General features: G+C 50.6%; 6 protein-coding genes across 6 annotated transcripts; 3 read left to right on the forward strand and 3 right to left on the reverse strand.

The window, feature by feature from the left end:
* Nucleotides 1-304: 304 nt before the first annotated feature.
* Nucleotides 305-3179, reverse strand: ATNIH1004_000874 (putative quinate pathway repressor protein QutR; the record flags this gene model as incomplete). The annotated part of the gene is made up of 2 exons (XM_033565578.1): nucleotides 305-559; nucleotides 675-3179. 2 exons carry the CDS (start codon nucleotides 3177-3179, stop codon nucleotides 305-307), a joined length of 2760 nt encoding a protein of 919 aa, XP_033431335.1.
* Nucleotides 3180-3985: 806 nt separating this feature from the next.
* Nucleotides 3986-6872, forward strand: ATNIH1004_000875 (putative C6 transcription factor QutA; the record flags this gene model as incomplete). The annotated part of the gene is made up of 2 exons (XM_033565579.1): nucleotides 3986-6591; nucleotides 6647-6872. 2 exons carry the CDS (start codon nucleotides 3986-3988, stop codon nucleotides 6870-6872), a joined length of 2832 nt encoding a protein of 943 aa, XP_033431336.1.
* A 168-nt stretch (nucleotides 6873-7040) lies between these two features.
* On the reverse strand, nucleotides 7041-7499 carry QUTE1 (type II 3-dehydroquinate dehydratase; the record flags this gene model as incomplete). Its single annotated transcript, XM_033565580.1, has 1 exon — nucleotides 7041-7499. One exon carries the CDS (start codon nucleotides 7497-7499, stop codon nucleotides 7041-7043), a length of 459 nt encoding a protein of 152 aa, XP_033431337.1.
* Nucleotides 7500-8286: 787 nt separating this feature from the next.
* ATNIH1004_000877 (inositol monophosphatase family protein) lies at nucleotides 8287-9577 on the forward strand (the record flags this gene model as incomplete). The annotated part of the gene is made up of 5 exons (XM_033565581.1): nucleotides 8287-8464; nucleotides 8618-8698; nucleotides 8749-9187; nucleotides 9275-9406; nucleotides 9469-9577. The coding sequence occupies 5 exons, from the start codon at nucleotides 8287-8289 to the stop codon at nucleotides 9575-9577; spliced, it is 939 nt and encodes a 312-aa protein (XP_033431338.1).
* Nucleotides 9578-9716: 139 nt separating this feature from the next.
* ATNIH1004_000878 (shikimate dehydrogenase family protein) lies at nucleotides 9717-10745 on the reverse strand (the record flags this gene model as incomplete). Its single annotated transcript, XM_033565582.1, has 1 exon — nucleotides 9717-10745. One exon carries the CDS (start codon nucleotides 10743-10745, stop codon nucleotides 9717-9719), a length of 1029 nt encoding a protein of 342 aa, XP_033431339.1.
* Nucleotides 10746-11301: 556 nt separating this feature from the next.
* On the forward strand, nucleotides 11302-13000 carry ATNIH1004_000879 (sugar porter family MFS transporter; the record flags this gene model as incomplete). The annotated part of the gene is made up of 3 exons (XM_033565583.1): nucleotides 11302-11838; nucleotides 11885-12598; nucleotides 12647-13000. 3 exons carry the CDS (start codon nucleotides 11302-11304, stop codon nucleotides 12998-13000), a joined length of 1605 nt encoding a protein of 534 aa, XP_033431340.1.
* Between the last annotated feature and the right edge of the window lie 72 nt (nucleotides 13001-13072).

Consider the following 13072-nt stretch of genomic DNA (forward strand, 5'->3'; position numbering starts at 1 on the left):
TCTTAATCTCGATGATTTTTGAGAATATTTTTCGTGGACGAAGATAACAAATGGGAGTTTCTATGTACATGGTCATTTTGTTCAGTCGCTTGTTACTGCCGCACAATGAAGCTTCAAAACTCCCTCAAGCCCCGATCGGCAATGGCTCGAGCATCAAGCCTTGCTGATAGTGGATCTAGACGTACTCCCTTCTCTTGGAGAGAGGGCAATTTTACCGAGTCGCCGGACATATCCCGCTTGCGAACCTGGTCATTTCTACGCGGATAAGTAAAAGTATGTCTCTTGCTACATTGTATACCCAACATCAAGTTGGCTGCCCATCCAGGTGCTCCAAACGGCTCTGGATGGCACTAGGATCATACTGGCCTTCTTCGCCTCTGTATTCTTGCAATACGACGGTGCGCATCAGTCGTCGGGGGGCACGACGGCCGGTAAAGAGTTCGAATTGGGCGAATCCCTGCTCGGGGAGGACGTCTAGACCATCGAGGGCGACCCAGCCGCGGTGGGAGAGTGATCGGATCTGTTTTATGAGTGGTGTGTTCAGGGGTTTGTAGGCTAGCTAGTCTGTATTAGCTTCTTTCTCTCTCTCTCTTTTTTTCTTTTTTTCTTTTGGTTTTTGCAGATCCATAGCAGGAGTAGGGGGGAGGGGTAGACAGAGGACATAGTATACGTACATCAACCACAACACCCCCTGTAGAACTCTCAAGCCACTGCAAAGGCATCTCCGTATTAGGTGCGGGTTGACCACCGATACTATGTGCTGGGATACAAGAACAAATCACGGTGGGCTGTTTATACGCGATTGGCCAAGGGTCGTGCGAGGATTTCAGGATGTGGAACTTTGGTCGCCGGCCATCAGGGGAGTCACTGCCATGGACGTGGAGATTCTGACGGTTGTAATGGTAAGCAAGCCTCTCGGCATTGGAAACGGTGCGATTGTAAATAAAGATATTCTCGACACCGATGTGAATCATCGAGTAAATGGCGGCACGCGCCATACCACCTGCCCCAATGACCAGTCCAGTCGAGGAAGGACGAATTGCGTTGGCTGGTGACAGTCCACGACGAAAGCAATTGGTGATTCCGATCCAGTCAGTGTTATCCCCGTGCAGGGCTTTGACGGGGCCAGCTCGGCTTTTCTCGATGTAAAGGGTGGAATCTTCCGCATTTAAGGCCTTGCTGGCTAGATCTCGGATGGGAATCAATGTGTTCACAGCGCCAATGGCGCGCGCATGCGGGGACATTGAATGAAGGAGAGGTATGCATTCCGTCTTGTACGGTAGACTGACACTGGTTCCACCGAAGTGAGGGTTCTCGACTAGTTCGTTGAGCCCTCTAAGCGACGACGACTGATGGATTTTATATACGTGAGGGAGGCCGCATTGTCGATACGCGGAATTATGCATGGCCGGCGACAGGCTGTAGGTCGCGTTGGCGCCAAACACAAAATATTGCATGGGATCGAGGGTGAAGGAGGAATAGAGAGCTCCTTGTGCTTCGCGTAATGTGATGCATGATAGATTCTTGGTATGGGTGTCTGGCATCAACGATTGATGGACTACGGGCGACAAGATCTCATTGAAACAACAGGATAATCGGCCCAAAGGTCCAGAGTTATAGGCTATGAGAGGCACGTCTCCTCCTGGGAGAGACCGGATATGATGTCGGAAGCGTTGGACAGCGAAGTTGTCTTCGATTGATTCTGCCGGCTGTATCAATCTGACCATGTCGCAGTCTAGCTTTCTCGCTCGTTCGTATAATGCCTGATACTTGTGGTCATCCCAGCCTTCCGAGGGTCGTTGCAGGGCTTCAAAATGCCCTATGATCTTGCTTGCTCCCTTGGAGGCAATGATCTGTGACAGTATAGAATCGTCATAAGACAGATCCACAGTTAAAAACCCAGGAGACAGCCGTAGTCCATGCTGTACTAGATTGAGATATGCGGTATCAGAGCGACGCAACTGCTTATTCTGCGGTGCAGTCGAGGCATTCGAGGCTATACTACTGTCCACATGGTAGATCAACTGGATAATAATGCTTCGTCGGATGGTACCCACAGTCTGGCTGATCCTATCTAAGAGGGTAGGGTCAACGCCTAGTTGAGAAGAAGAGCCATCCGTCACGTCTACTTTTAGTTCAAATGCATCTGCGGCTGACTCTAGGTCCTCGATATCGAAATTTCTCTCCATAAGGGAAGACAATGGTGCAATAGCAGCATAGGTATACATGCGTTTCTGGACCGGCTGCATTGATAAGGGGAATGATTGGTGTTGCTTGCGCAGATACGTGGCATCTCCTATTGCGAAGGCAATAAAACGAAGAAAGTCGCGCTGCAGCCTTTTCAGAGTCAAGAACGGCGTGAATGTCTCCGAACGCTGGTCCATTTCAAGCCCTATTGGAGAGTTTTGGTGGCTCTCCTTGGAAAGTGTCGGGTTTCCCGTACCCTTTTCGGAGACGTTGAAGAACTCCAGGTTTGAGCACGTCCGATAGATTGGCCCCGATAACTCCAGAAAATGTCGAACTTTATCTATATCCCATGCATTCAGGTAAGACTGGATGCTCTGAGAATCCCGAATGATATGGATGACAGGATGTGTTTTTGCATATTCTCGAAGTAGCATCTGCCCCCGGCGCTCCATTGAACCTGGGCCGCACGCGATGACCCAGCCCTCCTTATGTTCTTCGAGCATCGACTCCATAATCCTCACCTCCTGCTGACGGTATTCAGCAAGACCGAAGTCCCTCTTATATTCGGCTCGGGAGCGACCTGTTAATTGTTGGAAAACTTGGCCCGCATCTATGAGGCGCCTTCCAGAGGCTGCAGCTAAAATAACGGCGAGGCTGGACTTGCCAGTACCGCGAATGCCAATCAACACAATGGAGGCGTTCGGAAGGAATTTCCTCTGCGTCTGGACTGGGCCTTCAAAACAAGCCGGTATCCCCGGACCGGATCGTGATTCGTGCAAGAGAAAGTGATCAGGCGTATCTGGCCGCTCCGGTGAACGACTTAAGTCGACATTTTTCTGGCGAGGTGGATCCTTCTCATGATCCAAATCGGGGGGATCAGACAGATGTGGGTGAAAGAATTGAGAGGGATTCGAATGTTGTCTGTTTAACTGTTCTGCGAGCCCCTCAATCTCGTCCAACTTGCGTTTTGAAGGCCTCACAAGAATCGACATTACGTGGTATGATCGCGATCAAACCTTCGCACTAATCGATATGATTAACATTCGGACAAATTCAGACGGCGCATAACTTGAGCGAAATCCGGACATTGAGGTTACTAATCGAGACAAAAGCGCCGAGAAGCCAGTGTCTGCGGATGAGGATCTGTTTCTCGCAGCACAATGTAAGGGAAGTCTCCGTAATTCAAGACATTCGACCTCAAGCTGAACATTGAACGGTGCCCGGAGAGTAAGAGATGAGGACGTTGTGGAGGCTCAGAGGAATACTGGGCCTTGGAGCCTGAGGAACTGCCGCCTCACTCCGGACAAATCCTCTGCCGCTACTTAACTTATGGGTCCTTACCGAACCGTACCATACATAATACTTATTGCAGCGGAGTCTCTCCGAGCTGAAGTCACTTTGGCTTTACCCCGCAGGGATTTGGTACATTTCTGGCCTATGTTCATCAGGGAATTTGTAAATGTTCTCCGCAGCCCCAGTATCCGGTATACAATGGCGTATTTGTGCTGTTTTCCCCAGTTCCCCATCATCAATTTTCATATCTCCGTTTTGAGTCCCTCTTCGCCTACGGCCACCACGATCGCATTGCCCTGGACTCACATTTTCTGTTTTATTTGATCAGGATTACATCAAGATTCCCTTTTTATTTAATTTTTATTTTTTTCTGTTTTTCGGTAACGCCTTATGTGGTGGGGGCGACTCCCATTGTCATATTCACCAATGCATAGGATCCATCTCCGCTGCAGCAGAAGATGAACGAGCTTCTAGAACAATCTAGAAGACTGTTGTACAGACGATCATGAGCAACGACGCCCGCCAAATTTCTGGGGGCACCAGCAAAGCGAAGCGACGATTGATCGATGCCAACGAAGATAGCAGACAGAATCCTGCCCAGGATGACTATGCTTCCAATCCCAAAAGACAACGTGTCTCTCGTGCTTGCGATAGCTGTCGGTCGAAGAAGGACAAATGTGATGGCGTTCAACCAGTGTGCTCGACTTGCGCGTCGCTCTGCAGACCCTGCACGTACAAGGCCAATCCCAAGAAAAGAGGACTACCAACCGGATACATCCGCACCCTCGAGATATTATGGGGTCTCGTATTCACCAAGATACAGGGTAGCGAGGAGGTGGTTCGTGCCCTGTTGAGGGCAGCAAATATGCCAAGTCATTTGGCCGCCATGGGCAAGGAAGCTGAAGGATCCGATACACTACTATCCGCGTGGAAGAGCAGCATCGTTCTTAAGGACATCGAGAGGTTGTTGGTGTCTTTAGAGCAACCGGATGATGACCAGGACAAAGGGAGTCGACCACTAGCAGACAACTATTTCCCACCCGATGCCGAAGGCAGCAGTATGCTTTCTTCAGATGCTCTCGAGTGGCAGATCCCGGATGATTTCACAGAGGGAGGAGATAATCCAGGGCTGTCCCCGGCCAAAACTCCTACGACTTCTAGAAACAGTGCAACGCGCGTTACTCGCGACTCTACTACCCAGACCTCCTCTCCCACGGAAGTACCCAGTCTCTCACTTGCGCGTCCATTGGCACAACCTCCACCGGATTCCCATTCTGTTAGCCGACCTCGACCAAAACCCTCCCTTCAACTCCCCTCGAATGCGTGGCATCTGCTTGATATCTACTTTTCCTACACACAGTGCTGGTTTCCTATTCTAGAAAAACATAGCATACTTCGTACAGCCTTTCTCTACTCCGAAAGCGACAGCCCTATTTCAATATCACCTGCAGGATCTGGGGATCATGCAGCGCTTTGCGCGGTTCTTGCTCTTGCATCCATCCAGGAAGCGTCCATTTCTGCCACTCGACAACTGCCAAAGGCTGCTGGTGAGCAGCCAGATCCTAACCAATTGTATATGACGGCTAGGAGCCTCATCCCCGGAGAGAATGGTGTGCATGAAATCGGTCATGCTCAAGCATTGCTGATTTTATCTCTTGTCAAACTGGGCCAGCAAGACTGGGCGGCAGCGTGGATACTCGTGGGTCAGGCTATACGCATATCCCAATGTCTAGGATTGGATCATCCGCCTTACTTGGCCACGGATGCAGCAGATGAAGCTCCAGCCACACGGTCCAAACACGTAATTTTGGGCTGTTTTGTATTGGAGACTTTGGTAGCCCTGCAGACAGGCCAGGTGCCTTCACTTCGTAGGAGTGACTTGGCAACTATTGGCCCGATCAATGAAGATGGGTTGGAAGAATGGCATCCTTGGGAAGATCAGACAGGCCTTCGTCCGGTAGCCCTGACACGTGGAGCCTTCTATCGAGGCCCTCTCCATGCGTTGAGCACATTCAACCGACTAATCTCTTTGATGTGTATTCTAAATGACCTGTGCTGCTTGAAACAATCTCCCGTCGATCCTGTTTCGCATCTGGAGGGATTGGAGCGACACCTGCAACTTTGGGTTTCCGCTCTTCCTAAAAGCTACCGTGTCGATCTACAGAGGAATTCGGAGCGACCAGCGTCACCACACATCTTCTGTCTTGAAATGATGTATGAAGGTGTCATCACCAGTTTGAGCCTTCGTGTTACCATTCATGGAGGCGATGGTAATATACGGTCAGTATACAGAAAGCGCGCCACAGATAGCTCGCAGAGGCTCCTTATGCTGTTGCAGGCGTACATGGAGAGCTACAGTCTTTCCGCAACCTGTCCTACTTTTGGAGTACTCCTCACGTCTGGCGTTCTCCGGGTATGTACAAACAATCATTCTGCCTCATTCGATCTTGAGGCCGGTCTCAAGCATAAACTACGCTCTTTTGCGTCCCATCTCTCCACCGTGTGGGAAACGCAAGGCAAAACAACTGCAGACCATGGCCTGCCCGAGAGATCTCCAGATGCAGGAGTGCAAGGACTACCTGAACCCCATCGACAAGGAGCTTTGCCCACCGTGGACGCAGTTGCTCCGAGTACGCCCCAGCATGCCATACCCGGCTCTGAAAGCGCTGCATATCGAGCAAGTCTACTAACTGGGACCCGTGTCGGTCTGTCTGGGTCAGATCCGTTCCTTTCAAATCCCTGGATGAGAACACCTTCCAACATCGGAGACAGCGTCGCTTTGTCCCTGCCAACGCCAGCACCTTCATTACATGTAAACCAGACAGCAAAACCCTCAAGAACAGACCCTCAACTTAACGACACCGAATCCCACAGGCCACGGACCTCCATTTCATCCTCCGCGAAAACAATGAACGGAAGAACTATGTTGTCCGACGTGACATCCCCCTTCCCAACGAGCGCGCCTCAGTATCCCCCATCGTACGGCGAGCCGAATCTCAACATTGATTCTTTGGCTGATATGGATGGATACGTGTCTCTGCGACGACCCCGGATTGCTCCGGATCTTGATTCCTTGTTTGACGAGTTAGCGTCACTTGATGGCACTGAGAAGTGAGTTCATGATGTTTTGGGCCTGAATGAGACTGGCAAATGCTTACCGTCATAGGACTGACAATCTACCTGAATTTATGCAAAACCTCGGGTTTGCCCCTGATGCAGGAGTTCCAGAGCTTTACTCGTACTCGAATCAAGTGGAACCTTTTCTCCTCGCCCAAACGCAGCCACTCCGGGCCCTACGAGAGGAATCACAGCCAGTCAACGAGATGCATTCAAACGCGAAAGAGAAGAACGGGTTCGATGACGATCATTTTACTAGCTCTTATGTTATCTAGGCCAGACCTGTCATGTTGTGGTCTTGAATCTGGTGCGGACAACCAGTACTATTCTTAGGTTCATAATTTGGAAGACCAAACTACTTCTAGGTCCATATACAGTCAATCATCTAAATTTTACCTACACTATAACAGCCATCATAAAGAACACCACAGAATAGGATCTATCTACAATACAGCCCTCTCCCTCCTCCCAAAATTCAACACCACATATTCCACCGCAACCTTATACCCAAACACCCCCAACCCCACAATCACCGCCTCCGCCTTATCACTCAAATAACTGTGTTGTCTCCAAGACTCCCGCGCATGCACATTGCTCACATGCAACTCGACGAAGGGAATCCCTACGCCCAGAAGAGCGTCCCGAATAGCGACAGAAGTATGGGTGAACGCGCCGGGATTTATGATTATCCCGTCAACATGGCCTCTCGCGGCTTGGATGCGATCCACGATGGCGCCTTCATGGTTGGATTGGAAGACGTCGAGGGTGGCGCCCAGCGAGGCGGCTTGGGACTTGCTGGATGATTCGATGTCGGCGAGGGTGGTGGTGCCGTAGATATGGGGTTCCCGGGTGCCGAGGAGGTTGAGGTTGGGGCCGTTGATGAGAAGGATGGATTTAGCCATTTGTTAGAGTTATGGTCAAGATATGCAGTATTAGGAAGAGATTCTATGGATCTGCGAGGTATCATATAGAATACTTGGTGTCAGGTTTCTATTTCTGGTATGATTACAATGATAATCTAGCTATTGGTGTTGTGTTTATTTGGGATACTTATTATTGGTATTACTAGACGCATTCATCGGTAATGTACAGTATAGATCGTGAGGCGGTTAAGGGTTTCCCGGCTAAATCCTCTACCGGAAAACCAATCTGCCACATCCGGGTAGGCAGTATGGCCCATATTGAACATCTGACTGTGTGGGTTCTACATGTCTTTGGCTTACTGATAAAGCAAAGCATCTTTCTTAAACTAAGTCCAATTGGAAGCGTATGAGTATCAGTATATTAGTTGCTCTCTATAGATGTTAGTGTCTAGATACTATATAGATATTGGTGTTCTAGACACACATAGTACCATATTCTATTTACCATCCATACGGTACAACAGAGACCATTAAAGAGTATAGCTTGTCCTGAATAATTTTTGGTTGTTGTCTTGTATAAGTACCTAGACCAGTAGAGATCGCCCCAGTACACCATACGCATCCCATAATGCTGGAAGACACTCAAGACCAACCATAAACACCGCAATCTATATACTGCAAAGCACGCCACGTGAGAGATCCACTCCATCGGGTAAAGTCACGCACGTCGATGAGTTTTATCCTGCTTGTTTCTCGATCTACTTTCTCCCTGTGTCGGATTTACACCAAGTCCTGGGCTTGAGGCAATTCCAGAAAATAGCGCACAATGGCCACCTCCGATCTCAGTCAGGGGCAGCTGGATGAGATTTACGCTTTCGCAGTCGACCTTGGTCGCCAGGCAGGCCAGCTTCTACTGAATCGTGTTGAGAAACGGATTGCAGGCGATAGTCAGTCTGTCGAGGAGAAGGACAGTGCGGTAGATATCGTGACTCAAACGGATGAAGGTATGCCATATTCCTTCTTGATAGTATCCACATACTAACACTCTACAGATGTCGAAATTTTTATCAGAACTGCTATCGAGAAGAAATACCCCTCTCATAAGTAACTCCCTCTATCTACAGTGAAATGACCCCGCTAAACCCCCAGATTCCTAGGCGAAGAATCATACGCAAAAGGCCAATCGCGCGGCTATCTCATCGACGAGCAACCGACCTGGTGTGTCGACCCTCTAGACGGTACATACAGAACCATCATCCTCAATCTACACTCATAACTGACAAACTAGGAACCGTCAATTTCACCCACATCTTCCCCATGTTCTGCGTCTCCATAGGCTTCCTCGTCAACCATCGTCCCGTCATCGGCGTCATCTACGCCCCATTCCAAGACCAGCTGTTTTCATCCTGCGTCAACCGCGGCGCATGGCTAAACGAGAAGAGTCGTCTACCACTCCTGCAGTATCCGTCTGTGCCTCCTTTACCGGCCAACGCACCGAGCCAATGTATTCTCTCCTGCGAATGGGGCAAAGACCGCCGCGACGTTCCTGACGGCAATTTACATCGCAAGATTGAGAGCTTCGTAAATCTGGCGGCCGAGGTGGGAAGCCGTGGCGGTAAGGGAGGTATGGTGCATGGGGTGCGTAGTCTAGGGAGCGCCACCTTGGATCTGGCATACGTTGCTATGGGGTCGTTTGATATCTGGTGGGAGGGGGGTTGTTGGGAATGGTTTGTCTTCTCTTTCTTCTTTCTGATATGTTCTGTTTGCTTCTGTCTATTTTCAGACGGACGGATCTGGACTGATTAATTGACTAGGGATGTCGCGGCTGGAATTGCCATTCTGCTGGAAGCAGGCGGGCTAGTCACGACAGCGAATCCACCCGAAGATCCTGATACGGCGCCGATAGAGGATGTGCGACTGGGCAGTCGGTTGTATTTGGCTATTCGGTGGGTTTCTTTATTCCTATTAATATCTTCTGGCTGAATCTTGTGCTAACTTTGGATGTCAGACCGGCGGGCCCGTCCAAGATAGAGACAGGAAGGCAATCGCAGGAGAGAACGGTCAGAGAGGTATGGCGACGCGTGAGAGAGCTAGCATATACTCGGCCTGGTGCGTGATAGCTGTGGATTCTTGGTAGATATACATCTAATATGATAGAACTAATACAAGTGCAAGTTCATTATTCTATAAATGCTATGTAGGGTATGCTCTACAAGAATCACCCAACGCACAAACGAGCAATCTACAATAGGACAGTTAGAGGTTTGATCTAGACGGTGCCCTCTCTGCAATCGCCTTTGATACCACCTCCTTCACCTTATCCACCAGGCCCGGCACCGCAACGATGTCCTGACCCGTCCAGAGACGTGCCTGTTCCAAGCCCTGCCAGATCAACGCCTCCGAGCCCAGAATCACCTTCCAACCAGCCGTCGAAGCCAGCTGGGCAATCTCCGTCCACGGCGTCGGATGGTAACACATTTCTAGGATAACACCCTTAGGCGAAGACGACTCCTCCCCTAGAAAAGCCCGCAGCACCTGACGCGCTCGAAACTCCTCAGATGTCTTAGGCGCATAATTGGGAATACCCGAGACGATAGCGACAGGAGGCTCCAGCGTTGCAGCCACCATAGGGTCCATAACATGGACGAGTGGCGCGACTGTCGCAGCATTAGGATTCCGCTGCGCATCCTCGGTCAGAATGGCGTTGACTTCGGCCGGATCCCGATTCACGATATAGATCTTGCTTGTGCGGAGCCATTTACGCAGCACGTAGATAGCGGAGCGAGCGGTTCCACCCCCTCCGACAATCAGAGCAGGTTTGTTCTGGAAGAGGTCCGTGGATGGCGAGTTCTGCAGCAAAGCCTCCCGGATTCCAATGCAGTCGGTGTTGGTGCCAACGAGGGAGCGGGTGCCATCCTGTTTCTGGCGTAGGAAGATAGTATTGCAGGCTCCGACTTGCGTGGTATCTTCGGTCAGGTCGTCCAGATGCGACATGATGCTTACTTTCCATGGCATGGTGACTGAGGAGCCGACAAATTTGGGATTCGAGCGGATGGCAGATAGGAATTTGTCGATGGGAGGAGACTGGGTGTACGGGGGTGGATAAGTCGAAGATGTACCGTAGACGCTGGAAAGAGGGATCTGGTTCCAGTTCAGTCCCAGAGCGGTGTATACCGTCTGATGTAGAGGTGGAGAGAGTGAATTGAGCAGAGGGTGGCCATAGAGGTAGGCGACTCCATCTAGATATTGGGGGGAGGTGATGAGCTCCTCGGGTGTCTCCGCCATTATAAAATAAATAAAAGATAGAGACAGACTGATAGAGGACAAATGGGGAAATTGTGAAGCTTTAGAAAGATTTGAACATCTCGATGCTGACTAAGGCGGAGAAACATTCAACCCCTCTCTTTTCCATCATCATCACTCTTCCATCTCTCTTCATCCGGCTAAGGTAATCTCTAGATGCATTGTTGATCCGGTATAATTCCGAGCTCCGTCAATCATAGATCGTCCATTTACCAATCCGGGAGAACCTTTTCCAATCCTTCGTGACCCCGTGGGGATTCCTCGTGAACGATCTAGTTCTGACTCACTTAAACTTCCCCAGTCTCGACAATCTTTCCTTTCTGCCCCACTGGAGCGGCATCGGAGGAAGCAGAAAATTCGCGAGAGAATGATTCACAGCTCCAGTTATTTGTTTCCAGTTATTTGTTTTCCCGCTTCTCCACTCTCAATGCCGCAGTTGCCCCGGATTTCATCCACGTCTCTCATTCCCCGTGCATGGCGTATTTAATCTGTCTTCCTTGCTTCTTAGCTGATAATTCCATTGTGCATCTGCTCCAACATGTCTATTCTCTCGCTCGTGGAGGATAGGCCAACTCCCAAAGAGGTCTACAATTGGAAGATTTACCTTCTAGCGGTGGTTGCCTCCTGCACGTCGTGTATGATCGGCTATGACAGTGCATTCATCGGCACCACCATCTCTCTGCAGTCCTTCAAAGATGAGTTCCACTGGGACTCCATGTCGCAGGCGACCCAGAACCTCGTGAGCGCCAATATTGTCTCTCTGTACCAGGCGGGAGCCTTCTTCGGCGCCTTCCTGGCCTATCCGATCGGCCATTTCCGGGGTCGAAAGTGGGGGTTGATGTTCGCGGCGCTGATCTTCACGCTGGGGGCGGGTCTGATGTTGGGTGCCAATGGCGACCGTGGTCTCGGATTGATCTATGGAGGTCGGGTGCTGGCCGGTCTGGGGGTGGGCGCAGGCTCTAACATCACCCCCATCTACATCTCCGAGCTGTCTCCCCCGGCTATTCGAGGGCGACTGGTCGGTGTTTACGAATTGGGATGGCAGATTGGGGGGTTGGTGGGGTTTTGGATCTGCGTGAGTATTCCCCTGGCTCCATAAATATAGGCTAATCAATGGATAGTATGGAGTCGATGAGACGTTGCCCCGGAGCCACCGGCAGTGGATCATCCCCTTTGCAGTGCAGCTGATTCCTTCGGGGCTGCTGCTTATCGGGGCCGTTTTCATCAAGGAATCTCCGCGCTGGCTGTTTCTCCGCGGGCGACGAGAAGAGGCAATCCGGAATCTATCCTGGGTGCGTCAACTCCCGGCAGATCATATCTACATGATTGAGGAGATCGGGGCCATCGACCAGTCTCTGGAGCAACAGAAGGCCACCATTGGTTTCGGGTTCCGGAAGCCATTTGTGGCGGCCTGGACGAACAAGAGGATCCTGTACCGCCTATTTCTGGGGAGTATGCTGTTCCTCTGGCAGAATGGGTCGGGGATCAATGCCATCAACTACTACAGCCCGACGGTGTTCAAAAGCATCGGGCTGCGAGGGGCCAACACCAGCCTGCTTACCACGGGGATTTTCGGCGTAGTCAAGACGGTAGTGACGTTTGTGTGGCTGCTTTGGTTGATCGACCACGTCGGCCGTCGGCTGTTGCTGCTGGTCGGCGCGGCGGGGGGGTCTGTCTGTTTGTGGATTGTGGGGGCTTATATTAAAATTACGAAACCCTCGCAGCGCGAGAACTCGCAGATAGATGGCGGCGGCATCATGGCCATGTTCTTCTTCTATCTGTGGACTGTGTTTTACACGCCATCGTGGAACGGCACGCCGTGGGTGATCAATTCGGTGAGTTTGCCCTAAATTGTATTATATTATTACCGTTAACGGTGATAGGAAATGTTCGACCCGAATGTCCGCTCCCTGGCGCAGGCGTGTGCCGCCGGATCGAATTGGCTGTGGAACTTCCTTATCTCTCGGTTTACTCCGCAGATGTTTGCAAAGATGGATTACGGGGTGTATTTCTTCTTCGCGTCGTTGATGCTGCTGTCCATTGTGTTCGTGTTCTTCCTGATCCCAGAGACCAAGGGGATTCCCCTGGAGCATATGGATGGACTGTTTGAAACGAAACCCGTCTGGCATGCGCATGGGGCAGTACTTGCGCGACTGCGTGAAGATGAGGAGCGATTCCGTCGGGATATTGAGGGATTGAAGACTGAGACGGAAGTGGAGGAGGTCGATAAAGTGTAGTATACCATAAAAATTGTCATATTTACTTTTTTGATGTCTTGAGCTCCAGAAGAACGTATGATGACCATGTGA

Source organism: Aspergillus tanneri (genome assembly GCF_003426965.1).
Source record: "Aspergillus tanneri strain NIH1004 chromosome Unknown AapTan_2_pilon_pilon_pilon, whole genome shotgun sequence".
NCBI classification, from domain to species: Eukaryota; Fungi; Ascomycota; class Eurotiomycetes; order Eurotiales; family Aspergillaceae; genus Aspergillus; species Aspergillus tanneri.